Genomic DNA, 26,919 nt, shown 5'->3' on the forward strand with positions numbered 1-26,919 from the left:
AAATCTGCTCACACCGGTTAAAGGGAGCTGCCACCACAGGTGGAGAAAATGCTGCGTGGTCCTTGTGCTTCTCAAATCGCAGTGCCCGTGGAGGAAATGCTCGTAGGCTGGCAGGGTTGTTGTGGGTGAAATGTATTGTCTAAGTATGGAATTTTCTCTGAGAAAAACGGAACTGGTCTGAATGATTAAACTGAGAATCTTGAGCTCATTTACATACACTAATACATCACGCACAGATTCACATGCTATTGGGAGAAATACACGAGAATATAAATGGCAAATAAGTGATCACGGAGACAGTTGTAGGCAGAAAGAATAAAACCAAAGAAAAATTAGGTAGACATGGCCGCAGCCCCCTCAATGGCATTTTCAAACAAATGTGGAGGCCTCTTACTTTCCCTGCTCACCCACCTTACTCTTAGACGGGACACATTTGGCTATTTTGTCCCAGCGGTCAGAGGATCCTTTCGGGTGCTGCTGTAATGCTAATTCCAGAAGTTTCTGTTGACTCTGAGTCCATGGTTCCTCCACAGCACGAGTGCTCTCTCTCTTCTGGCTTTCCTCGTCGCTGGATTCATTTTGCTCTGACATGTCAAAGTCTTTCTGCCTCTTTCCTCGGAACTTTTCTTCTGGCTCCGCCTTTGTCGTGACATCAGGCGGCCTGGCTGGCTTCCGCCGCCGAGGCTGGCTTTCTGCGACCGCGGCCTGCTGCTCCTGAGCGTCCTCTCCCTGCCCGTCCCCGACGTCCTCCACGGGCTGCTCCGCGTCCTCTCGCTGGGTGATGATGTCGTCTGGCAAGGCCACGGTGGTCTTGGCGGACCTGGAGTTCTGGGCTGTTGCTTTGAGCTCAGAGAGTCTAACCATTCCTGCGAGGAAGAGCAGTCACACAGGTGAAAGGGCAAGTGGCTCGGGGACAAGAGCAGCAGCTGCTCCAACGCAGGGATCGCTGCCACAACGTTACGGGTGAGGAAAATCAATCTCAGAAAGCAGCAGAGGTGGGACTGGACCCAGACCCTGTCTCTGCTCTTCCCAGCACTCGGAGGAGAGGTGGGCATACGTGGCATCAGGCTGTGAGCAGAGAATGCAAAGACCTTTTTGAGAAGGAATAAGCTGCTACTTTTTAGGTAAGAAAGGCTGTTCTTCATACTCTGAAGTTTTTATTAATTCCATGAGCAAAATTGAAATCTGTCAAATCTTAGGCTGTGCTCACCATTGGGGGGTGAGACACTCGGCACGGGGATGCACTCTCTGCTCAAAGCTGCTTCTGTTGCCACCGTGATTCCTCCTCTGACAATAAAGGGCAAATTCCTCAGTCATGGGTGTCATCTCAGAGACAGCCTGTGTGTTTAACTGCACATCTTTTCTCTCTTTTTAAAGATTTATTTATGCATACCAGAGCTGGGGTACAGGCCAGAGGTGTGGGGGGTGAGAGGATTCACCAGAGACCGAGATGGGAGCAGAACAGGCAGAATAACTGAAATACACTGCTGAGGGGAGCAGCGGGCGAGTCAGGAGAGGTCTGCTGCGCCATGTGAGTCACCTCCCTGACTGGGGATCAAAGTCGTGCTGCAGTGGCTGCAGATAGCTTCATAGTGCTGTGCTTAACCCCTCCCCACCAGGGAGGTCCCCACATCTGTTCTCTTCATGACACTTTCAACCCCTCTGCCAGTGCTCTAGTAAGATCCATGTCTGTTTGCCACTTACACCAAGAACACGTTTTTAGGGGGAATGTCTTGGAGGTAGGTTTCTTTCATTGAGAGGCTCATTGCCTATCTCTGCCTCTAGGCCCAGACAAATCTTTTTATTGGTAGCAAAAGGAATCTGGAAATGTCCTTTTTCCTAAAGAGTGTAGACTCCTTCCTGGGGATGGCTTTTGAGATCTCAGGGCTAGCGGCTTCATAATTCGCTCACCTGCAGTACTTTCCTTGGGGCCCATATTTGAGTTATGTTGGAAAGTTTAGGAGGAAAATTCTTACATCGTGGTTCCAAGTAAAGAGTATGGAGCTGCTAATAAAATACAAGTTATTCCTGGAGGAAAGAGATTTTGAGAAACATAGAAAGCTGCTTGTTGTCTATTCTGAATGACTCTTGTCTGTGGATGTGACGGCAGACAGGTGGAGAACCACACAGAGCATTTATGTGGTGCAGACTGGCGTTCTCTTGTGGGTCAGGCCCTCCCCGCCCATATAAGAAAAGCATAAGGTTTTTATAGCTCTGTCAACTTGAGAAATATATCAACACTCACAGTATGGGTAGGGCTGACTGGTTTGCCAGTGCCTGTAATGTGATCCCTATTGGAGATGTGACCAGTAGAGCTCATTGGGCAAAACTATTAAATCAACATATTTATTTATTTATTTATTTATTTTAAAATAATAAATTTTATTGTTATATTCCCCATACAATTGCAGCCCCCCACATTCTGACCCCAATCCCTCCCCTCCCGCCCCCCCTAAAAGTGTCTCTGGTTCATAGTTTTTTGTTGTAAATCAACATATTTAAAGAAGTTATTATAAAAAGGGATGTATTTGGAGAAACCATGCTAGGTGGTATGAAGTGGATGCTAACTCACCAGGGGAGCAGGTAACTGAATCCTTCAGTTGCTTCGCTTTGGTTGTCACCTGTTTCAAAATACAACAGCAAAAACCCTTTATTTTCACAAATCTGTTGTAGGTCACGTAAAGGTCTGTGTGAATGAACAGGGTTCATTAAATCTTAAGCCTGGAAGGACCCTCAGTCATCAGTTCAATTCATAAAATTTAAACAAGCAAACTGAAGCCCAAAGAGATTAAATGACTTGCCCCAAAATATCCATCTAACAGGCAGAGTCAGAACAAGAACTTGAATCTTCTGGTTACTTCTAGTTCACTGATAGGTCAATTATACTAGGCAAACTCAATATAGAATGTTTCAAAATCACTGTATAAAGAGGTCATGACTTTGGAGTAGAATTTCCTGAAAGAGATTATTTTTTACTTGCTGGAGACTGTTATACTAGCAAATATAAACAGTTAGCTAATTTATATTTAAGTCAATCATGCTCCAATATAAAAGTCTTTGTCTTGTCGACAGAAACCCTAAAAGCATATAGATGGACACCAGTGGCAGAATCTCTTGGTGGAAGAGGGCAGATACCCCGAGAATCCTGAGACAATTACATACACAGTGTGGCTCTACAGATGTAATTTTGTTTGGTAGCAATTATTTCTTTTTTTCTATATATTGTATTCTGTGTAACATTCCGTAACTGGCTTTCTTCATTTAACAATGTCTTCTAGATCTATATACAGATTTCCCTTTCTAAAACTGAAATGGAATTTGGAGCGGCATATACACATTTTAAATGCATAACTCAAAAAAGACCCACGTAACCAACAGTATAATCAATTATTGAAAGTTCCTTTGTTTCCCCTAAGTTGGTCTCTATGCTGTCATAAACAACCATTCTATTATATATTTCACTATTTTAAAATATGGTGTCAAAATTTGAAAAATTTTATGGGCAGTGAGTTGCCCTAGTGCACTTAAAAAAGAAGCTATCCATTCTTCCTTACTTCAAACACTAACTTTATTAAAATTGCATTTGTTGTATACAAGGACTATTTTAAAACTTTATAGATTCTATCATATTATTCCACACATTCTTGAACCAATATTTCACTGCTTTAATGAATTTTGAAAGTAAAACCTGACAAAATATGGTCAACTCAAAATTAGGGAGATTTGGTATTCTTAGTTCTATCTCTTACTAGCTGGGTGATAAACATTCTTCAATTTTAGTTCCCCTTTTTTTCTCTCTCCAGATGGCTTTGATTTCTATTTTGCGGAAAAATTTTAAGTTATTTAACATGAGCTTCTTTGACTTCCCAACTCCAAATCTGATTACATCACTATAAATCCTTCGCCTTTATCCCATTTCAAAGAACTTGTCTTCCTTTCTCATTCTGAATCCTCCCAGAACTATGCGCCATTAATTTCCTTTGTTTTCAACTTCTCCTGGTCCATTAGATACATTTCATAAACCTTCAAACTTAGCTCAAGCATTCTCTACTTTAAAAGATGATCTTCCATTCCACTTGGCTTACATGATATTATTTGCAAATTTTCCTCCTTTCTTTCAATCTTACTTCACTGGACCCTCCTATACGGTCCTGCCTCTTGTTCCCCAATCTAACATTCAACATTTTGTCTTTGCTATTCATGTATTCTTTCCATTTCCTTTGATGGTTTCCTATCATCTGTTCAATAATACTTTAGAAAAGAAATGTTTAGTCTATATTTCTGGCCTTAACCTCTATCTTGGAATGCCAGTTTCATGGAAATTGACCATGTAACAAAAATGGGCCATCATATTGCAAACAAACTTTATCTGTGTAATAATGAGCTATTTAGAACATTGTTCTAAATAAGGTGTGTATGTGCATATAATTTTCCTCAGAGCAACCATCATCATGGCTTACTTTATTTTATTTTATTTTATTTATTTATTTTTTTTTATAGAGGCATGCTTTATTTATTTGTTTGCTGGTTTGTTTGTTTGTTTTGTTTATACATGCACTGGGTACAGTCAGAAGCGCGGGAGGGTGAGGGAATTCACCAGAGCCAGAGCGGGGAGCAGAGCAGGCAGAAGGACCGAAGTACACTGCTGAGGGGAGCAGCGGGCGGCAGGAGAGGTCTGCGCGCCATGTGGGACCCTCCTCCGGTGGCTGGGGAGCAGCCGGGGATCGAACCGGCGCCGCAGAGGCCGCGGGCAGCTTCGCAACCCAGCGCTCAACCGCTGCGCCACCGGGGAGGCCCATCATCATGGCTTACTTTAGAATATTATCACTTCAAAAAGAAATTGTCCATTTTAGCTATTATCCTCTATGTGCTCCATCCCATCCCACTCCACAACACTAAGCAACTGTTAATCTACTTTTTGACTCTATAGATAGATTTCCCCTGTTCTGGACTTCATATGAATGAAATCAGATAATATATGGATTTTTGTGGCCAGTTTCTTTCATTCTTTTTTAAGATTTATTTATGCATACAAGAACTGGGGTGCAGGTCAGAGGTGTGGGGGGATGAGAGGATGGATTCACCAGAGACAGAGTGGGGAACAGAACAGGTGGATTGACTGAAATACACTGCAGAGGGGAGCAGCAGGAGAGCCAGAAGAGGTCTGCTGTGTTATGTGGGTAGCTCCCAGGCTGGGGATCAAACTCATGCTGCAGTGGCTGCGGACTGTGTCATAGGTTGCATCTTAACCCCTTGCGCCACCAGGGAGGCCCTAGTTTCTTTCAATTGGGTTAACATTTTCCAGATTCATTCAAGGTGTAGTATATATCAGTACTTCATTCCTTCTTATTGCAAAATAATACTCCAGTATATGGGCAATAGTGCATTTTGATGACAGAAATTTATGATATTTACTGTTTTTTGGCTATTATGAATAATACTGCTATAAATATTTGTGTACAAGGTTTTGTGTGGCATATATTTTTCATTTATCTTGGGCGTATATACTTGGGAGTGGAATGCTAAGTCATATCATAACTTTAACTACCACATTATTGTCTGTGTATATATGCCACATATTCTTTATTCATTCATCTATCAATGGGCACTTAAGTTTTTTCATATTTTGGCAACTATGAGTACAGCTGCAGTGAATATACGGGTGCATATATCTTTTCAAATTAGTGTTTTCCTATTCTTTGGATAAATAACCAGAAGCTGATTTGCTGGATCATATGGTTCTATTTTCCAGTTGTTGAGGAACCTAGTGGCTGCACCAACTTACACTCCCACCAATAGTACACAAGCGTTCCTTTTTCTCTACATCTTCACCAACACTTACTGCTTCTTTTCTTTATGATAACAGCCATTCCAGCAGGTGTGAGATGCATTATAGTTTCGATTTATAGTTCCCTAGTTATAAGCAATGAAGAACATCTTTTCATGTCACTATTGGCATGTCATTTTTTGTAAATGCCTATTTAGATCATCTACCCATTTTTTGATCAGGTTGTTTTGTTTTTTTGTTATTGCCATTGAGATTTACGAGTTGTTTATTTTAGATATTAACATCTTTGCAAATTCTCCCATTTAGTAGGCTGCCTTTTCCTCTTAATGATGGTTTCTTTCACTGTGGAGTCTTTTTATTTTTTTAAGATTTATTTATGCGTATAAGAGCTGGGGTCTAGGCCAGAAGTGTATGGGGTGAGGCGAGTCACCAGAGACAGAGTGGGGAGCGGAACAGGCAGATGGACTGAAATACAGTGCTGAGGGGAGCAGTGGGTATGATAGGAGAGGTCTGCTGCGCCATGGGGTCAGCTCCCTGGCAGGGGATTGAACTCCTGCTGCAGTGGCTGGCGATAGCTTGATAATGCTGTGTCTTTAACCCCTGCGCCACCAGGGAGGCCCTAGATGGTTATTATATTTAAGTATATTCCTTGTATACCCGTTTAATTGAATTTTTAAAAACCATAAATGGATACTGGATCTTATCAAATGCTTTCTCTGCATTTATTGCAATGATCATCATGTTTTTATTTTATTTGTTGATCTGATGTTTCACATTGATGGATCTGCATATGCTGAACCATCTTTGCATCCCTGGAATAAATCCCACTTGGTCATGGTGGATGATCTTCTTAATGTATTGCTAAATTTTGGTCTGCTAATATTTCACATCTATGTTTATCAGATATTTGCCTGTAATTTTCTTTAGTGTCATGTCCTTGTCTGGTTTTGGTATCATGGTAGTGCTAGCTTTGTAAAATGAGTTGGGAAGCAGTTCCTCCTCTTCAGATTTTTGGAAGTTTGAAAAATATGGATATAGATCTTAGAATGTTTGCTAAAATTCACAAGTGAAATCATCTATTCCTGGTCTGTTCAAATTTTCTGTTTCTTCATGATTCAGTCTTGGGAGATTGCACAACTCAAGAAATTTATCTGTTTCTTCTAATTTGTTGGCATATGCTCACAGTAGTCCTTTTATGATTCTCTGTCTTTCCGTGGTATTCACTGTAACTTCTCTTTCAATCTGACTTTGAGTCTTAATGACTCTAGCTAAAGGTTTCTTAGGTTTTGTTGTCCGCCCACCACTGCAAAAAAAACAAACAAACCAAAAAAACCCAAAAAAACAAAAACTAGCTCTTAGTTATATTGCTCTTTTGTGTTTTTTTTTTTTTTTCCTATTTTATTTATCTTTGCTCTGATTTTTATGATTTACTTCTTTTTACTGACCGGGGGCACTTTTTTTTTTCTAGTCTTTACATGCAAAGTAGATTGATATTTGAGCTACCCCTGTTTTACTGTAACTTCCCTTTTAGTACTGCTTTTTCTGCAACCCAAGAGTCTGGTATGTAGGTTTTTGTTTTTTTTTTTTTTTTTTCTAGTTGTCTCCAGATACTTTATTGATTTCTTCAGTACCATGCATTTAATCTCCACATATTTGTAGTTTTCCCAGATTTGTTCTTGTGGTTGATTCTTTTTTAAAGATTTATTAATTTATGCATACAAGAACTGGGGTACAGGCCAGAGGTATGGGGAATAAGAGTATTCACCAGAGACAAAGTGGGGAACAGAACAGGAGGACTGACTGAAATACACTGCTGAGGGGAGCAGCGGGCGAGCCAGGAAAGGTTTGCTTTGCTATGTGGATAGCTCCCTGGCTGGGGATTGAACATGTGCTGCAGTGGCTGCGGATAGCTATATAAGTAGCGTCTCAACCCCGTGTGCCACCAGGGAGGACCCTCTTGTGGTTGATTTTTAACTTCACACCACTGTGATCAGAAAAGATGGTTGATATTATTTTGTGTATCAGCATGTGATTTATTCTTGAGAATATTTCATTTGTACTTGAGAAGAATGTATAGTCTGCTTTTGAATGGAATGTCAATATATGTCGATCTGGTCTAATGTGTCACGTAAGACAAATATTTCCTTGATTTTTTTTGAGGGGGGGAGTGTGGAAGATCTATCCAATGATATGAATGGGGTGTCAAAGTCCTCTACTACTGTGTTGCTGCTATTAATTTCTTTAGGTTTGTTAATGCATTAAATATACTTTGGTGCTCCTATGTAGGGTGCATATATATTCATGACTGCTATATCTTTTTGATGAATTGATCACTCATTATTATATATAAAACTGTTTTAAAGTCTATTTTGTCTGCTATGAATATAGTTGTGATTTTCAACTTCACTTGTACACAATACGTTTTCCATCCCTATATCCTTACCCTTTAAGTGAATGTCTTATAAACAGCTACAGTTGGGTTTTGATTTTTATCAGTTTAGTCACTGTTTTAGCTCTGAGATTTAATTAAAACTTATTATTTTGAGGTAACAATGGCTTATAACAATGTATTAATTTGGGGAAACAGGTTCACGCCTCTTCCAATACATGTTACAATACCATGTTCACCATCAAAGCACCCATAATCCTCCACTATATTCCACTGCTCCCTTAGCCCTCACCTGCTCTGGCAGCTTTAGTTCTACAATAAGATTTCTAGGGTTTGTTTTGGTTTAGGTTTTCTGTTCCTTTGTTGTTTCTCTATATTACACATGAGTGAAATCATTTGGTTTTTGATTTTCTCCTTATGACTTATTTTGCTTAGGATAAACCCTTCCAGTTCTATCCATGTTGATGCAAGTGGCAAGAGTTCATCTTTTTTTTTTTTTTTTTTTTTAATTTATTTTTTTAACACATTTTTTTTTTTTAATTTATAGAGGCATGTTTTTATTTATTTATTTATTTGTTTGTTTGTTTGTTTTGTTTATACATGCACTGGGTACAGTCAGAAGCGCGGGAGGGCGAGAGAATTCACCAGAGCCAGAGCGGGGAGCAGAGCAGGCAGAAGGACTGAAGTACACTGCTGAGGGGAGCAGCGGGCGGCAGGAGAGGTCTGCGCGCCATGTGGGACCCTCCTCCGGTGGCCGGTGGCCGGGGAGCAGCCGGGGATCGAACCGCTGCGCCGCAGAGGTGGCCGGCAGCTTCGCAACCCAGCGCTCAACCGCTGCGCCACCGGGGAGGCCCAAGAGTTCATCTTTTTAATAGTTAAGTAGTAGTATTCCCATATGCAAGTATAACACATCTTCTTAGGTTGTTTCTTTAACTTGGCTAGTATAGAGTACTTCAATGAATATAAGTGTGCATATACTCTGTCATTTGATTGGAGATTTTAATCTATTTACATTTAAGGTGATATTTGATAGGTATTATTTATTGCCATTTGTTAACTGTTTTTGCTCATTTTCATAAATTTTTTCTTTTTTGCCTTCCCTTCAGGCTTGATGGTTTTCTTTATTGGCATATCTTTCATTTTCTTTTGTGTGTTTGTAAGTTTCTGCATTGTGGCTATGGTGAGGCTCAGATATATCTTATTCTATGAGTTGACAGCTACTTGTATTTGAACATATTCAAAAACTGTGTACATTTACCTCCCCTCATGTTATATTTTTGATGTGATTTTACAACTTTGTTATATCTAATTGTTGTGGCATTTATTTTACTATTCTTGTCTTTTATTCTTTATTTTTGTTTATAGGTGTTTGACCCACTACTTTTACTGTGAATTTACCTTTTCCTGTGAGTTTTTTCCACCTTCTATGTTTTCTTGTTTTTATCTCAGGCCTTTTTAGTTTTGAGAAATTCCACTAACATTTCTTGCATTGCCAGTTTAGTGGTGATAAACTTTGTTAGCTTTTGCTTGTCTAGAAAACTCTTGGCTTCAATTCTGAATGAAAACCTTGCTAGGGAGAATTCTTGGTGGAATTTTTTCCCATTCAGCACTGGGTATGACATGCCATTCTCTTCTAGTCCACAAAGTTTCTGTTGAAAATCTGCTGATAGCCTTATGCAGTTTCCCTTTCATGTGACATGTTTTCTCTTGCTGGTTTTAAAGACCCTCTTCTTAACTTTTACCATTTTTATTATAATTTACCTTGGTTTAGATCTCTTTGAATTCCTCTTATTTGGAACACTGTGGGTTTTTTATTACCTGGATGTCTGCTTCCTTCCCCAGAGTAGGGAACTTTAGAGTGATTATTTCCTCAAATTTTCTCTTTTGTTCCTCCTCCTGGAAATAATACAAGTACTATATTTCTACTTTTAAAAATTCTTGGGCCTCCCCGGTGGCGCAGCGGTTGAGCGCTGGGTTGCGAAGCTGCCCGCAGCCTCTGCGGCGCCGGTTCGATCCCCGGCTGCTCCCCGGCCACCAGAGGAGGGTCCCACATGGCGTGCAGACCTCTCCTGCCGCCCGCTGCTCCCCTCAGCAGTGTACTTCGGTCCTTCTGCCTGCTCTGCTCCCCGCTCTGGCTCTGGTGAATTCTCTCACCCTCCCGCGCTTCTGACTGTACCCAGTGCATGTATAAACAAAAACAAACAAACAAACCAGCAAACAAATAAATAAAAGCATGCCTCTATAAAAATTCTTTTTTCTGCCTGGGTGAGTTCTATTGCTGTCTTCCAATTCACTTTTTTTTGCTCCTTTGTTTCATCTAGTTTGCTACTGACCCCTCTACTGTATTTTTTAAAAAGTCTCTTTGTATTCTTCAGCCCTACAATTTGTTTCAGTCTTTCTTAAACATTCTAGTTCACCCATTATTCTCCTGAGATCAGTGAGCATTTTTATAACCATTTTTGAATTCCTAAGTAGTGCTAATCTTCATTGTTAGGGTCCTTTGTTTCCCAGAATTTTGTTTTACTCTCCCATTTGGGACATTTTTTGTGTTGCCACATTTTGTCTGATTCTATGTATTTGCTTCAATGTTCTGGTAACTCTACTACCCATCCAAGTCCTGAAGGTTTGTTTTTATGTTGGTGCCATCTGGAGTCCAGAAGCAGCTTGATGCCCAAGCTAGATGCCCAAAGTTCATCCTTTGTAGGTGCACCAACCACCTGCTGTGTCAGGATAGCACAGTGGGCTGTACTGGCAGCCTATGGTACACTGGTTAGTTTTGGCTGTGGCCCTCTACTCTCCATACACGCACACACACACATATATATGTGAATACAATCATATTGTGGATCCTTTGAAGGAACAATTTCTGTTTTCAGTATTTTATATTTGTTCTGATATAGGAGGGATTCTCCCAGAGAAGTTATTATCCATGATTTGGTTTGAGAATTGCCTGGTTAGTGATCCCTTGTACTGAGAGAGCATATAGTATATACCACAATCTGGCCTGTCTACTATACACCACAAATAGCAGTTATAACCTGAATTCTTTAGATCCTCAATATCAAACTATGAAACTAACAGGATGTCACTATAGTCATCTTCGAGTCATCTCTTCCTTCAACTTAAAGTTAACTTTGAACAAAGCAGCAAAGGACAATTGGTCAGTTTTCTAATTCCATATGGTCTGCACCTTACTTTAATATTCTAGTCTGTTTACCAAGCCTGTGTCTCCTGATACCATATGATGGGTGCATAATAAATGCAAGTAAGCCTTTTTTATTAGAATTTCTCTTCATTAGTTTTTGTCTCAGAAGAGAGCCTGCATTTCAGTATTGGGGTTAAGTTTGGGATTTTCAGCAGATAATTTATGATTCTAGGCAGATTAAGACATTTCAAATAAACAGTGGCCTAGTAAAAAGCACACTGACAAATCTATTTCTTTACTATAGTTCTAGATGACTTAAATGACATGGGTGCCAATGCACTTTTTTTTTTTAAAGATGTCATTGAAAACATATTTAAGTGTATAATGTGATAATCTGACATGTATACATTGTGAGAGGATTCCCCCATAGAGACAGTTAATAAATGTATACATTTCTTGGGCAAGAAAATGTAAAATTCTGCTCTTTTAGGAAATTTCATTTCTGCAATAGTCATCAACTGCAGTCACCATGTTATACATTAGATCCTGAGACTTTATTCATCTTATAATTGTACTCTTTTACCAACTTCTGTTTCCTCTAGTGTGTGGCAACCAATTTGCCACAATCTTTACTGGGAGCTTGATTTTTTTTTTGAGGGGGGTTGAATAATATCCCATAGTATATACACACTACATTTTATTCATCCACTGACTTGGGTTTTTTCCCTATGATTTAGCTATTGTGAATAATACTTTTATCAACATGGGAATATAGATACCTTTTTGAGATAATGATTGTTTCCTTTGGATATATACCTAGAGGTATAATTGTTAGGACACATGGTAGTTTTATTCCTCACAGAGGCTGTGCCAGTTTACATTCCCACCAACAGTGTTCAAGGGGTCTCTCTTCTCCACGTATCTGCAGGCATTTATTATCTCACCTTTTTGATAGCACCTCAAAGGTATTAAGATGACTACTATCTCATTGTGGTTTTCATTTGCTTTTCTCTGATTAGTGATGCTGAGCACTTTTTCATGGACCTGTTGGCTATTTGTATGTCTTAGGAAAATGTCTATTTAGATCTTTTGCTTATTTAATTGGGGTGATGTGTGTGTACATATTAACCCCTTATTGAATATATGGCTTGCAATATTTTCTCCCATTCTGTAGTTGTGTTATCACTTTGTTGATGGTTTTTCTTTGCAGAAGTTTTGTTTGATGTAGTCTAAAACATCATTGCCAAGACCAATATCAAGGAGCTTATCAATTTTTCTTCCACAAGTTTATGGTTTCAGGTTTTTTGTTCAAGTCTTTAATCTTGATATTTTATAAAACTGAATCATTACTGCAGGAGGGTCATATCAATTTTCTCCATATTCAAATTTTAGTATATGTGCTGCTGAAGTGAGCACTTCAATATTTGCTGAAAAAAGTGTTCTTTCCCATAGTATATATGTTATGGGCTACTTTGTTGAAATGAGTTCTATATAAGTGAGTTTATTTCTGGGGAGATAGAAATTTAAATAGAAATTTAATTAATTTTAACATCCCACAAGGTCATACTAATAAAATCAAACTGCAAATGTCAAAAATGTACTTGCACTAATGATACAAAAAGTCTCTAAAGTATTAAATCCACTGTTTTGTTGGGTAAGAAAACTAGATATTCATTTCACAAAATCCATATTTAAAGAAACCTGTTTTAGCTGCATATTATCAACAACACTCATTTTTTTTTTTTTTTTTTTTTTGCAATTTCCCATAATGAATTGCCATCTTGTTTCCTCAGTGGTAAGGGCCACTTGAGCGTCTTCAAGCCGACTGGATGTAAATACTTCCACCAACATCTAGTATGTTGTATAAGTCCTTTAGAGAATTCTCAGAATTCATATTTTTGCTATATAAAACACAGACTTTCACAAAGAGTTCCTTTGTCTTCAAAGATAAAACTCCATGGTCTCAATCTTCAAAAGGGTGTGCCTCAAATAAAAAAGCTGTTTATTCAGAAAAATCATCACCCAAATTTATTTTAATCTTATAAGTGACTGAGTCCAAACACAGCTGCCAGCACTTCCTGGTCATCTTCCTCTGAGTCCTGGGTCAGGTCAAGTGCTGGCTTTGGAACCTTTGTGGCCAGGGAACCAGTGGGGACTGAGTCCCAGTATTTTTCTACTCTACAATATTTTAAAGTTATCTTTTTATTCTGCTCCCTAGGAGATATTACTGATAATTTTCAATCATTCTGTTTCATTTATTGAGTTTTCTCATACCATCCTTTCCTTTTTCTTTGGATTTTATGATTCAATATTTTCTTGACTCTAGATGCTAGAAGACTGGGTACAAATTTCCCTCACTATCAAAAAGTAGAATAGTTCTATTTGGTAGGTTATTTTTGGAGTCTGAGAATACTAAAAATTTTCTTACCATATAAATGAATAGTAATAGTATTTCCAACTCCAAAATGCAAGAATCCTAAATAAATTATCAGTATATCAAATCCACTTGTTTATTAAAATACTAATGTGACCAAAGAAAGTTTATCTTAGAAATAAAAAGGACCTTGAAAATATATTTATGTTCATTAGGGGTCACATGAGGAAAATTATTGGATCATTTCAAGATCTATTGAAAATCCATTGTTAAAATTCCACATCTGTTCCTGAACACAGCTGTAATAAATGAGAATTGGAAGAGGTAAATGGAGGAAAACTTCCCAAGCTTAATTTCTTCATATCACCAATACTGAAATTAGCAAAAAAAAAAAATCTACACCAATCGCTGTTACTCTATACGATATCTGGTTAAAATTGGTTATTATATTAGCTAGTGGCTTGTCTAATGAGGAGAATGAGAATAAAGGACCCATTCTTTTCTAAAATTGAAATATCACTGAAGGGAAGGAAGGAGCATGAGATCAGGCACAGATGAAAAGCGCGATGGCAGGAAGTTTGGCAAGCGGGCAGCAGCGATGAGAGAAAACCACAAGGGTGAGCCTTGTCATATTTACAATTTGTGTATGACTAGGCTAACTCTAAAAGTAATAGCAATAACATCCCAAAATAATTAGTATACATTTAGTTTACTAATAAAACATTTCAAATATAGGTTTGAAACAACTGAAATAACAGTATAAATTCCCTGATAGGTATCTCCTCTCTAGTTGTGGTGACATAAAATTTGAATTTTATTATTTTCCCTCTTCCTTTTCACTCACAAATGCAAACACTTATCTAACTACAAACTTTTAACCTCTCACTGAGATTCTAAGCTAATTATGAAAGTGCTTAAATCTATCCACCTGTCTTTTGTTTTGCTGCCTACCTGGGCCTTTCTCAAGCAGGCAGAAAATCTCCAATCAGTCTGTTATCATGACCAGAATGCAAGAGATTAGTGACCAGGGAGAGAAGCAGAATCGGTTTACATACTTTCAGGCAAGAGAAAGCTATTACTTCACAGGCAAGAAATCTGAGGCTCTCTGACCTTAATTTAGAAAACCTGCAGTTAATAATCACATTAAAGTTGGTTTCACAGGCCGGACAGTTTTTCTTTCCTCTGTTGTTTTTAAAATTTGAGTGAACTTTGTGGTTACCAAAATTATTTGCCGAAAAGCATATTTTAATATTTAAAATGTTTATAATAATGCAGATTTTTTTAAACAATAAATACTCAGGTATTTATGTATACCTGAGTTAAAACACACTTTTGCATTAATTTTTCCAAGGTTAGTAACATTGCTTGCATTTATCCAGAGTGGAATTTAGCAATATAACTTGTTAATGATGAAATCAAAACACAACTCCTTTCTTAATTGAGGAATAAAATGGGTTTTCACTGTTAGCTCAAATAATGTATAGATCCACTCACCCTTCCTTCCAAAAGGACAATTGTTTCTCCAAGGAAAGAGAACGAAGCCTGAAGCTACAAATTTAGTAAGAAAAATGGGTCAAAGAACAGAAATGCAAAGCCAGAGAGCGAACTGGAAGAGGTTGTAGCAGGTCACTATGCAGAGGTTTTGATAACAGCAAACTGAACTTGGTTTCTTTTCATAATCAAATGCTTAATGAAAATAAATCTAATACCATAAGCCAAAAAGAAGTCTAAGTGATCTTCTAAAGTGTGATTAACTTGACATTCTACTAAGGGCACTGTCATAGTTGAGCCCATTTCAACTGCTTCAATATTATTCACTGTGTTCACTAGAAAAACAGTTATTCTGAGTCTTCAAATACCTGTTCTTTTAGAGTGATCTACAGTTTATATGTATGTTTCTCTGTATAAGCAATTGAAATGAAATTATAGTCCAGCTATGGAGACGATGCTCACAGAATGAAAATATAGTGTGAATCTGTTATCTATTTAATCTATCCATATAGAAGAAAAGCTGCAATGTCATCTTTCAGTGCCAAAAAAGTTTCAGTTTACAAAATATTACCAATATACTTTAGAAAATATGAAAATGTAATTTATACTCAAAGGAAAAAAATCGCAGTCATGTTTGCTACTTCCATCATAAAAGGAAAAAAATATCTATTACAGATATGAAATCAGTCTCTCTGGGGTTAAGCCTAGAGGAAAAGAGACTGACACATATGGGATAAATTTGCAAAAGTCTGAAAAGATGTATTTGCCTACTATTATTGTAAATTATGGATAGATTTTCTAGATATATAATACTAACTAGCCATCTCAAGGTTGAGTTGGTTGCATCATGTATATTCTCAGCATTTAAACTTTCTCAGAAATACAGACAAATTAACTTAAAATATTGCTCTACTAAATTCCCATCTGCCTTGGACATTGTAACAAAAAGTTAAAGTCAGTGCTGTTTTTAAAAAAGACACTAAATGAACTGTTCTTTTTCATTATGTACCTGAACTAGAGTTTTGGGACCTTTTTGGTCTCACAACTTTCTAAAAACTATTTTGGCAATTTTTATTCATGATATTAATAATAATTACATAGTACTAAGTTATTTATCTTTGTGAACAACCTTAGGATGATAAACATGTCCCAGTGGCATTCTTAGCAGAAAAGAAGTTCTGGGGAATAAACAGTAGTCTTTTAAATGTGAATTTAAAAAGATCTATATAATAAAAATATTCATGTGTAATTTAAACACTGACACTAATATTTCCTGTAGTTCATTAAGAAAAATTAATCATTTATGTAACAAGTGGTTTTTTCCTTTGGTAGTTATATCTATGAATCATTTTGCAAGATATTTTTTTCATTGTTAGAAAAGACTAAAGTATACTAACAAAATTGAAAAGGAAATTTGTATCTTTTCAGTAACCCCTTAAATATTTTATCTATAGAATTTATTTAGTAAAGGATATTTACTGTCATTTATAAAAATAGATTATACTCATGAAAATAAAAATTTCTCTCAATTTCAAGTAAACATTTACTGAATATTACATCTTAGGTATTGTGGTAGGTGTTTTTATAAGATTCTCTGCCTTAAATTTTCTGACTAAAAGCACCCAAAGTGCTAAGTCAAAAACTTTGCCTGTAAACATTTTGTCTTCTGAATGTTAAGGACTCAGCCTACTCTAACTTAATTATCGAGAAATGTTAGCATTACAATGCTAGTAGTTTTTGTGTTTGAATGTTTTATAACATATATATTTTTTCATTAAAAAACTTGTCAAAGTAGATGGTAGGTATCATCCTTGAGATAAAAACATAGAAATAATGCTCTTTTAACTAATGCAAACCACCTGTCTAAATATTTATATTCAACATTAAAAAGATCCAGCTGAAATACAACTTCTCTAATTCTGATCAACCTGAGAACTATTTTCCACAGTTAAAGGGACAATAAACACAAAAACTAGCATTGTTTTTCTGTGATTAGGTTACAGTATTTTAAGTCTCTAAACATTAGAATTCCTCACACAGCTGTTAATTGTGGACCAGGGAGCTGGCTGACATCTGCTTCTTGCTTATTTCGTTAATGGTTCACTTCCAGGTCCTAAAAGGATTGTAGCCTTTTTCCAAAGATAATGTCGGACCCATCTATGTCTGCCTCTACATAGTTAGCTTGTTCTGGTTTGTCACTCTCCATACAATGCAAATCTGAGTGAACTCACATCTGTCACTGATCGACCCAATTCGTGGGCAATCTTTTCCCATCGACCTGGGGTCCCTCCAGGGAACTTAACCATACTTCTTGTCAGCTGGCTGAGGTCCTCTTCTGTCCATTCAGGTGCCTGCAAAACATTAAAGAAAAAAAAAAAAAGGATAATTGGGAGAATGTTTGCTAAAACATTTAATAAGCTTGTGAAACGTATTATTTGCAATATATTTACTGCAAAAACAATTTAAAAAGTATCTAACAGTATAAAGTTTTGAATTGAATATTTAACATTAGAGTGCAATACTCGAGCTTTATTTTTCTATCTATGCTAAATAAGAAAGCAGAAATATTGTGTAGCTAGGCTTTTGAAGACATTAAAAGAAAGGACAATTCAATTTTGCATTAAAGTGAGGACCCATTCTCAGAGCCTATAAAATGTATTGTGTCACTGCTGTTTACCAATGCCTCATGTTACTAAACCATAAAGGTCTTCAAGTTTTAAGAAAAATTATACTTTAAAGTAAGCAAAGGGAATATAGTACTTTAGAATCAGAAATGATACAGATATGTTTCGGTTCATTCTATTCTAAAAATAACATTTCCAAAAATTTAACTTATCAAATGCTAGCATTTTACAAAATTTCAGAGCAGAAAATTAGAAACTCTTGCAAATCAAGACTTAAGCCATCAAATCCATGCAAGTCAACATTTCATTTTTGAGGTGAGAAGCTTCAAACAGTTGAACAAATCATTAAACTGAATAATAAAATACCTTAAAGCTTATAATTTTTTTTTTGTAAAAGCAAAAATTTTAAGAGTAAACATATTCTCAGCATTTGATTCAGCACTACCAGCTGGTCCAACCCTCAGCTAAGCAAAGAAAAATAAATATCAAATAACAAACACGTTACAATTTACATTTTTACATTAAATTTTATACTAAACTATTCTTTACAGAACAGTAACCACTCTGGTATTAAACAATAATACTTTAGGAGTCAGAAGAAAGATGAAGGAAGCCTACCTTATTTTACTTTAATTAAAAAGAAAGGAAAAAAAAGAAACCTTTGAGACAAATACCTTTTCTAATCACCATTTCCGATAATGAACGGGCATACATCAGGCCGTTTGCATTACAGAACCATCAGCACAGAACAACAGTCAGAGGTGAGTGACCCCAGGGACTATCTCCACAGCTACAGCAAAGCTTCTCCCTGACACTAATCCTCCCTGTCATTCTCCCACTGTGCTCTAACCACACTGACATCCGCCTGCCTCACTGCAAGCTTAACGGAGCCCTTCCTGACTTTTTACTGTCTCCCCCAATCAATGGTTCAAGCGTGCTCTTTTCACCATGTCCAAATGGCAGCTTCACTCATAATCAAAGTGCATTGCCCCTGTTAAAGGGCTTTCCGAAAGGCTCTCCCATTTGCATTCATTTGCAAAGCAAACTACTTTTATTCACTTTGTTCTGCTATCAAGAATGTTCCCTGAAGCAGATAAATTGGCATAAATACAACCTGCCACTTAAGAGTCAGTAAATAATAGCCAATAGTAGGGAGGATTTTATCAATCATTCTATTTTGTATCCACTAAAAGCTGAAAGCCTCCAACATATTCATCAGTCCAACCCTTACCATACATGCATAAATTCACTTATATAAAAAGGTAACCTACATTGGGTATGGTCGGAATTTCTCTGACATTTAGTGAATATTAGATACTAATTCTCCATATCAGATAATTAAACATTTTACACTAAGGGCTTTTTCTTTCTTTTTGCTTATTTGTTTTTACTCTATTTGGCAGGAAAAAGTATTGTTCAGATATTATGAGGAACATACTTGTATTTTCAAGGAAATTATTTTTATTGCTTAAAAAGCTGAAATTTCAATAAGTACACCAACTGGCTTTATAAATGCAAGAGTGTAAAAGAATTTAAACGTAAGCTTATAGTACAGTCATACCATGAAAAGCATTAAGTTAAACACTGTGGAGACATAGTATTCAAACCATATCCATATCAATGCAATTTCACACTAAATCAAATCATCTTATTTCTGCATTAATTATACATTTTTGCCTCAAACAAAATGTCTATAATGTAATATAAACCACTGTTTTGCACAGCAAACTAGTTAGATTGACTTCCACAAGTACGTTGCATATATGAAAAATGGACATTAAAAATCAATCTGCAATCTAAAACTGCAGTGCTTTTTTGGTCTAGATGTGCAAAGTATAAAATCAAATATTGTGGCTGATATCCTAAAAAATCATCTATTGCTGTAAGTCTTTCAGTTTATGGCTATTTCATGATCATGATTTTTATTAATATTTTAAAAATAAGGTCGAAACTAACAAGGACCATAATCTGCAATCTTTGAGAGAATCCTTTTAGCAATTCATTATTCTATCTCCTACAGCTGTAAGGCACTTTGGTGTATGTGTAATTCCTCAGCAATAGTTAGCTGTGTCTTTAGAAGCAACAGAGCCTACTGTGATCCAGCTACTACAGCAGCCATGAGGGTGGTCATGGTGTGAATGTATTCTTCTTGTTCTAATCTGAAGCCAACTGTAGCTGTGAAAGTCAAATGAATGCATAAGCATACGGCTTTGCCACTTAAAACCATGTGTGTCCAATATTACTGAGACACTGGGCCAAAAATTCATCTCTACAGTAAAGTAATGGAAGATACCACATGGTGTGGGGACAGCTGTTGTGACTACACAAGCATTTCAATTTTGCATCAGAAAAGCCTCACTCTGGGAATAAATCTCCATACTGAATACAAAATAAAAAGTAAGTTTTCAAATTATTCAATATTTTATGTGACGATGAAAAAATATCTAAAGTAAGAGCTGCTATGAAAATTTAAGTTGCATTCCCAAATAATGTCCATTTGTGATAGATTTCTGTCATAAAACCAATTATGTTCAAAGATGTGGTCTCTTTGAAAATCCTTATATCCATGGGAAATAGGAGTTGGACATTAAAGTAACCTATACATACTCCCCCCCCCCCTCAGAGCATTAGACCATAAAATGCTAATTATAAGCTATCATGCAATTTATTTGGTACTGAAAATTTATAAAAATGTATGTACTGCACTTTCAAACTTGGTAACAAAAGATCTATTATTAACTAATAGATATTGAAACTTCTTAATGAATAATATTTCTATTGAAATGACCTGTTAATTATTAGTTATATAATTATAAAAGTTACATTTTTGGATTCAACTATTTTTAGACTCAGCTCAACTCATAAGTTCTATGAAATTTTACGTAAGAAAATAGTATCTTTACAAAGTATCACCCAGGTGTATATCTCCTAGTGCAGATATATCCAATAATCTGCTCCCCCTAATTCTATACTCTGTATTGATTTTGTATTTTAGAATATGCATTTGGCCTTCAGCCATCCAATTTTTGTATCTAATTAAAAATAAAAGTTAAGTGCCTTTGACTATATGTGGAAAAATGGTACATAAAAAACAAATGAACTTAAATGGCTTTGTATTTTTAGGATGAGAAAGTTTTCTTTCTTTTCTTTTAGGATTTATTTATGCATACAAGAACTGGGGTACAGGCCAGAGGCGTGGGGGGTGAGAGGATTCACCAGAGAAGAGTGGGGGACAGAACAGGCAGATTGACCAAAGTACACTGCTGAGGGGAGCAGCGGGCAAGTCAGGAGAGGTCTGATGCACCATGTGAGTTGCTCCCTGGCAGGGGATTGAATTTGTGCTGCAGGGGCTGCAGACAGTCCCATAGGTTGCGTCTTAACCTCTTGTGCCACCAGGGAGGCCCGGAAAGTTTTCTTTTGAAGAAAAGCTTGTAACTCATCCTAACCACTGTTCTAATGTCATTCTTGAGCAGCAATCATTACTTCAAACTGACCAGGAATGCCTCCTTATCTATGGCTTAGTTGCCTTCTGGACCAGTATTCTAAACTGTGGTGTGTAAATTGGCACCAACCTCCAATTTGTTATCTATCTGTGGTGGCAAGATAAGTTTAGAAATTTAACTTGGGGCCACCACCACCAAGTGTGTGATCCGTAGACTTGAACAGAGTATAAGCCAATTGGGGTGATGTTAATATGCTAGGTAACATGTTAGTATGCTAGGTAACGTGAGCTACATTCCTTTTAAGCACAATAAGACTAAAGATTGGTCAGAAACAGATGGAAATAATTTTTAAACTTGGTCCTTAACTAAAGCTGAGTCAGCTTCTACAGGCAGTTTGAGGTCCTTTACTACAGAATTTAAACAATGCAAATTGTTCAAATTCCCTTGTACCTCCTTTTTGGGGAGCAGCAATAAATAAATTCTCCTTGAAGAGACAAAAATGTTTGACCCTTTCCTTTAAAAAAATATTTTATGCCAAAAGTGTTGGGATGATTCATTACACAGTAAAATATAATTAATACAGGAAGATCATTCTAGGAATAAGAAATGGCAAGTTGCAAAGGCCTCGAGGTCACAGCATGTCTGATGTTTGAGGTAGCAAGATGACCAGAATGGATGGAACAAAGCAAGCAACTGGAGCAAGCAGAGGAGATGAAACCAGAGAGGTAAAGACATGAAACCACATCAGTCCTTCTACTCTTGACTCTGACCCATGTGTTAAGCTAATGGAAGGATTCCCCCGCAACCCCTTTAGTAGCTTTCGTGATTTTGTCTGTTGAGAAGGGTTTATTTACAGAGGGGCTATTTAACAAAGATTTGGGTAAGCCAGTGCAGTAACAGTGCTGAGAACTAAAAGCTGGAAGAGAGAAAAGATCCCAGAATAGTCTCCTCACAAGATAATAGCGAAATCAGGAGGAGGGACAAAGGTGATCCAAGATGACCATGTCCAGTACTACAGCGAATTAAGTTTGGAGTAATTTACCATAGAGACCCAATAGTTGAGCTACATGGATATGAGGATGTGGTAAGAATCTCAGAAGTCTATTTAATGATAGTGCTAATCTCTACAATTTTCTTAGTAAAGGAATACTGTTTTTGATTTACTATTTTGGGAGTATCCTTTCTCAGCTGGGGTTCCTTGACTAAATCTAAAAACAAAATTATTTGAGAGCCATTTTTTCAATTCTCCCAAGGATGGTACACAGAGTAGGAAAGAAGTTTACTTGTTACATACAATAGATGCATAAAGCATTAGAGCATAATTCTTATGAAACCCTGTTTGAGAAAGGCTGAATGAGTCACTCCACAAAGTCTGCAAAATTGAAATCTTAGATTGATTGCTGCTCTTCAGGCTATTTTTCAATAAAGTTTTGGCCCATTTTTATTCCTTTTTTAGAATACTGTTAAATAACAAATTGGAGGAGTGTTCTATTCTGTGCACAGTCTTTTACCCAATTTTCCTGTCCCAGCCCACACATTTCTTGAGCTTTTCCCGCTTCTGTGACATGAGTCAGCTTCTCCTGGCTGCAAGGACTAAACAGAGTAGGGAAAGCTAAGACTGCAGTAGTTACAAATTATCCATTGCTTTCCATCTTCTAAAATTTCATTAATATTTCCTGCCTGGTATAATTGTTTCATCTTTTTTCTAAGGGTTATATCTTTGTATTTTCTCTTTTTTTTGTGGTAATTTAGAAAGGAGTAATGATAAATATGATCAAAGGTGACATATTTATCAAGAATTCCCACAAGATTTCATATGGAAAAAGTTGTAATATTTAAAACTGTCACACACTTGCAAATTCTAACCTAGATAGTATGTACTATAATCACCCATTCATGGTAATATTGTAATAGTCTGACTCCATTTTCAGGTGTTTGGTGATAGCTTTGAAGTCTCACTCCTTTAAGTGGCCTTGGATCCTGTGTCTGAGTCCAGACTCATCTATGTGTTAGCCTGAAATGTATTTAAATTCCAGCATGAGCCATGACTGATGCTAGACTCAGGGGAAAGACTTATTTGATGACAGCCTAGCTGTACATCTCAATCAGATGTTGGTCCCCATTCTTTAAAGGGTTCGGGGAAAAGTCTTAGAACTAGTAAGATATTAGGTCCGCTGGGTGGTACTTGAGTGGAGGAATAGTGGTGCCTATTTGAAGAACAGTCATTATTTGAAGGGTTGAATTGCAGGATATCCCAACTTGTGAAAGTAGAACTTTACATTTGGTAGGTTATTTCTGGATCTGGGAATGCTCAAAAGAATTTCCATATAAACTTAGGTGACAATGTTCCCATACCCAAGAATACCAAAAGAAATGTTCTGCTTTCAGATGGCAGAAGAAATGTGTACAAAGCTATAAACTCCTAAAGGCAGATGGCTGCCAGAACCTTACAAAATGCTTTTGCTACTTCTGCTGCCTCCATCTTTGTTGCAGAAAAGATCTTGATCTTCAGAGTAATAGGGGAAAAGACCCATGGCATAGCAAAGGTGTTACTTCAACTACTGTCAGGGGAAGGATCCTAATCCTTATTACACTGATTACAGGCTGTCTGGAGGAAAAAATATGAGCAGTATAGGAAAAAACCTCCCTGAAGTATGTCTAGTAAGCACTACCACCTACAAAAAAAAAAAAAAAAAAAAGAGGAGGTGACATCACCAAGATGGTGACATAGGTCATTCCTTTAATAACCATTCAAGACAAAACAACACTGAGAGGGTCCTACAACATAGCTGAAGCATCCCATGAAGCTCAGGCACTGACACAGACAACATTAGAAGGGATGCTTCCAAGGTCTGATCTGTGTGAATGAAAGTGGGTTGAGAGAGATGCACAAAGATGGAGGACTGAAAGGGTGGGGATGGAGAAGTGTGTTGCTAGTCCAACCAGAGGCCCTGGGGAGGGGAGAATAGAAATGATGTAGAGTTCCATGTCTTTGGCTCACGTGAACCCCAAAGAGGTAGAGCTGTAGTGCTCCACATGTGTTGGAGGTAAGGAGAGCAATAGAGACAGCTGACAGAAGACTAAGTCTCAGACCCAAAAAGCTAGAGAGGAGAGAGAACAGTGGGCCACACACACGAAAGGTCTCATCAAGTAAGCCCTCAATAGCAACTAGGCTTCCTTATGCTGTGACCCTCCCGCCTCTCCACTGAACAGTGGCAGCTCTTCTACCATTTCTGGGTTGCCAGTGGAGCCTACAGCAGTCATCAATAGTCAAAAAATTAAGGGATAGCACCACCTACTGGAAAACAAAAAGATAAGCATCTAATTACTACCTTGTATCCAGCTCTAGGTGCCTAGTGTTACTCTGAGTTTTGAATCACTTATGAGGCAGACAGTAATGGATTCTCTAGATTTTAAATACAAGCAACAGATAATAAAAGGTGGTAGGTAAGCCAAATGTTCATACAGAGGAATATATGCATTGGCAACTTGAAATTTCAAGATAATGAAATCACGAGGAGAAAATAACTTTCTAGAAACCATATTTAAAGAGATCAAACTTTAAGACCTAAGAGAAAATTCAAAATATTTATCATGAAGAACATTAAAGAGCTAGAATAAAACTCAGAAAAATTCAATGCATTCAGTAATAAAATTAAAGAGAAGGAAGAGAATGAAGCTATAAATAAGAAACTAACAAAGTTTCAGAATGTGAAGAACGCAACAGATGACCTCAAGAGTGCCAAAGAAAGCTATGGAAATAGAGGCTTAATGGAAGAAAAAAATTAGTGAGCAGAAATACAGAAACTCAGAAATGACATAGCCACTCAGAGGCTCTGGGGTGGGCTGTGTGAAGGATACCTAAAGAATGCCTGAGAAGGGGTGAATCTAATCAGGTAACCCTCCACCTGGAGGGCATGTGCCTATAGTTAGGAGGAGGAATTGTGGAGTCTCATGGTCCGTGAATTGAGGGTCATCTCCATGAACAAACATAATAAAGCAATAATAAAGCAACAGTGGAAAAAAAAAAAACAGAAAATATCTAGGTAGAAGAAAAATAAATGAAGAAACACGATGAGAACTTGTGGACTTCATTAGGAAAGGCAAGATAAGTATACTGAATATCCCAGAAGGTAAAGAGAAAAGAGGGACTTATTCAAAGAAATAGTAGCTGAGAACTTCCCAAAGCTGGGGAAGAACCTGAATATACAAGTCTATGAAGCTAACAGAACACCTGGTTATCTAAATGCAAAGATACCTACATTAACACATATATTAGTGAAACTATCAAATATTAGTTAAAGGCAAAGAATATTAAAAGAGGCCAGGGGGAAAAGCATGTAAGATAAAGGCACTTCCTTCAAGTTACCATCAGACTTCTCAGCAGAAATGCGACAGGCCAGGAGAATGTGCCACAATACTCAGAATACTCAAAGATAGGGCCTCCCTGGTGGCGCAGCGGTTGAGCGCGGGGTTGCGAAGCTGCCCGCAGCCTTGCAGCGCGGGTTCCATCCCCGGCTGCTCCCCGGCCACCAGAGGAGGGTCCCACATGGCGCGCAGACCTCTCCTGCCGCCCGCTGCTCCCTTCAGCAGTGTACCTTGGTCCTTCTGCCTGCTCTGCTCCCCGCTCTGGCTCTGGTGGACTCTCTCACCCTCCTGCGCTTCTGACTGTACCCAGTGCTTGTATAAATAAATAAATAAATCTTTAAAAAAAAAAACAAAGATAAAAGCTGTGAGGTAGTTTTGCAGAATATTCTTGACTTTCAGATATGAGGGAGACATAAAGTTGTTTTTCCAAACAAACAAAAGCTGATGAAGTTTGCTGTCACTAGACCTCCACTACGAGAAATGCTGTAGTGGAATCTCTATCTTAATTAAAAAAAAAAAAAAAGAAAATTCACCAAAAAACGAAGGCAATAAACAGAATCAAAAAAACAAAGATAAAGTAGTAACAGCAAGCCCTTAAACAGCAATAGTTCCTTAAAAGTTATATGATACCCATAAGAGAGTCACTTACGAGTATTAAAAACAACAGACTTAAAATGAAAGGGTGGAAAATGGTACTCCAAGCCAACAGAAAAAAATTTAAATGTAGGAACTGCTATACTTTATATCAGATACAACAGACTTCAAACCAAAAGGCAATAAAAAGACAAAGATGAACAGTGTGTAATGACAAAGGGTTAAATACAGCAAGAAGACATACAATTATTAATTTGTGTGCACCTAACATAGGACCACCAAAATACATAAAGCAAATATTAATGCATATAAAGGGGGGGACATAGACAATACAAAAACAGGAATAATATGGAGTTATAATACCCCACATACATCAATGGAGAGATGATCTAGACAGGAAATCAACAAGGAAGCATGGCCTTATGACAAATAGATGAAATGAGGCCAATAGAATTTTTTTAATATTTATTTATTTATTTATTTATTTATTTATTTATTTATACAAGCACTGGGTACAGTCAGAGGTGTGGGAGGGTGAGAGAATTCGCCAGAGCCAGAGCGGAGAGTAGAACAGGCAGAGTGACGAAGTACACTGCTCAGGGGAGCAGCGGGTGGCAGAAGAGGTCTGTGAGCCATCTGGGACCCTTGCCCAGCGGCCGGGGATCAAACCGGTGCTGCAGAGGCTGCAGGCAGCTTCACAACC

The 26,919-nt window shown here is 37.5% G+C and overlaps 1 protein-coding gene across 2 annotated transcripts in view; it reads right to left on the bottom strand.

The window, feature by feature from the left end:
• The window catches only part of DNAJC1 (DnaJ heat shock protein family (Hsp40) member C1), a 123,790-nt gene that overhangs the window by 2,229 nt on the left and 94,642 nt on the right, over positions 1–26,919 (bottom strand). For both annotated transcript variants that reach the window (XM_054695137.1, XM_037510694.2), the window contains exons 9-11: positions 17,419–17,538; positions 2,573–2,621; positions 412–866 (exon numbers count right to left, since the gene is read on the bottom strand). In XM_054695137.1, coding sequence (XP_054551112.1) covers positions 412–866; positions 2,573–2,621; positions 17,419–17,538 — 624 coding nt within the window. The remainder of the gene's footprint in view (positions 1–411; positions 867–2,572; positions 2,622–17,418; positions 17,539–26,919) is intronic.

The sequence above is a fragment of the Talpa occidentalis genome, unplaced genomic scaffold, assembly GCF_014898055.3.
Source record: "Talpa occidentalis isolate TD23 unplaced genomic scaffold, MPIMG_talOcc4v2.1 talOcc4.14, whole genome shotgun sequence".
In the NCBI taxonomy this organism is placed as follows: Eukaryota; Metazoa; Chordata; class Mammalia; order Eulipotyphla; family Talpidae; genus Talpa; species Talpa occidentalis.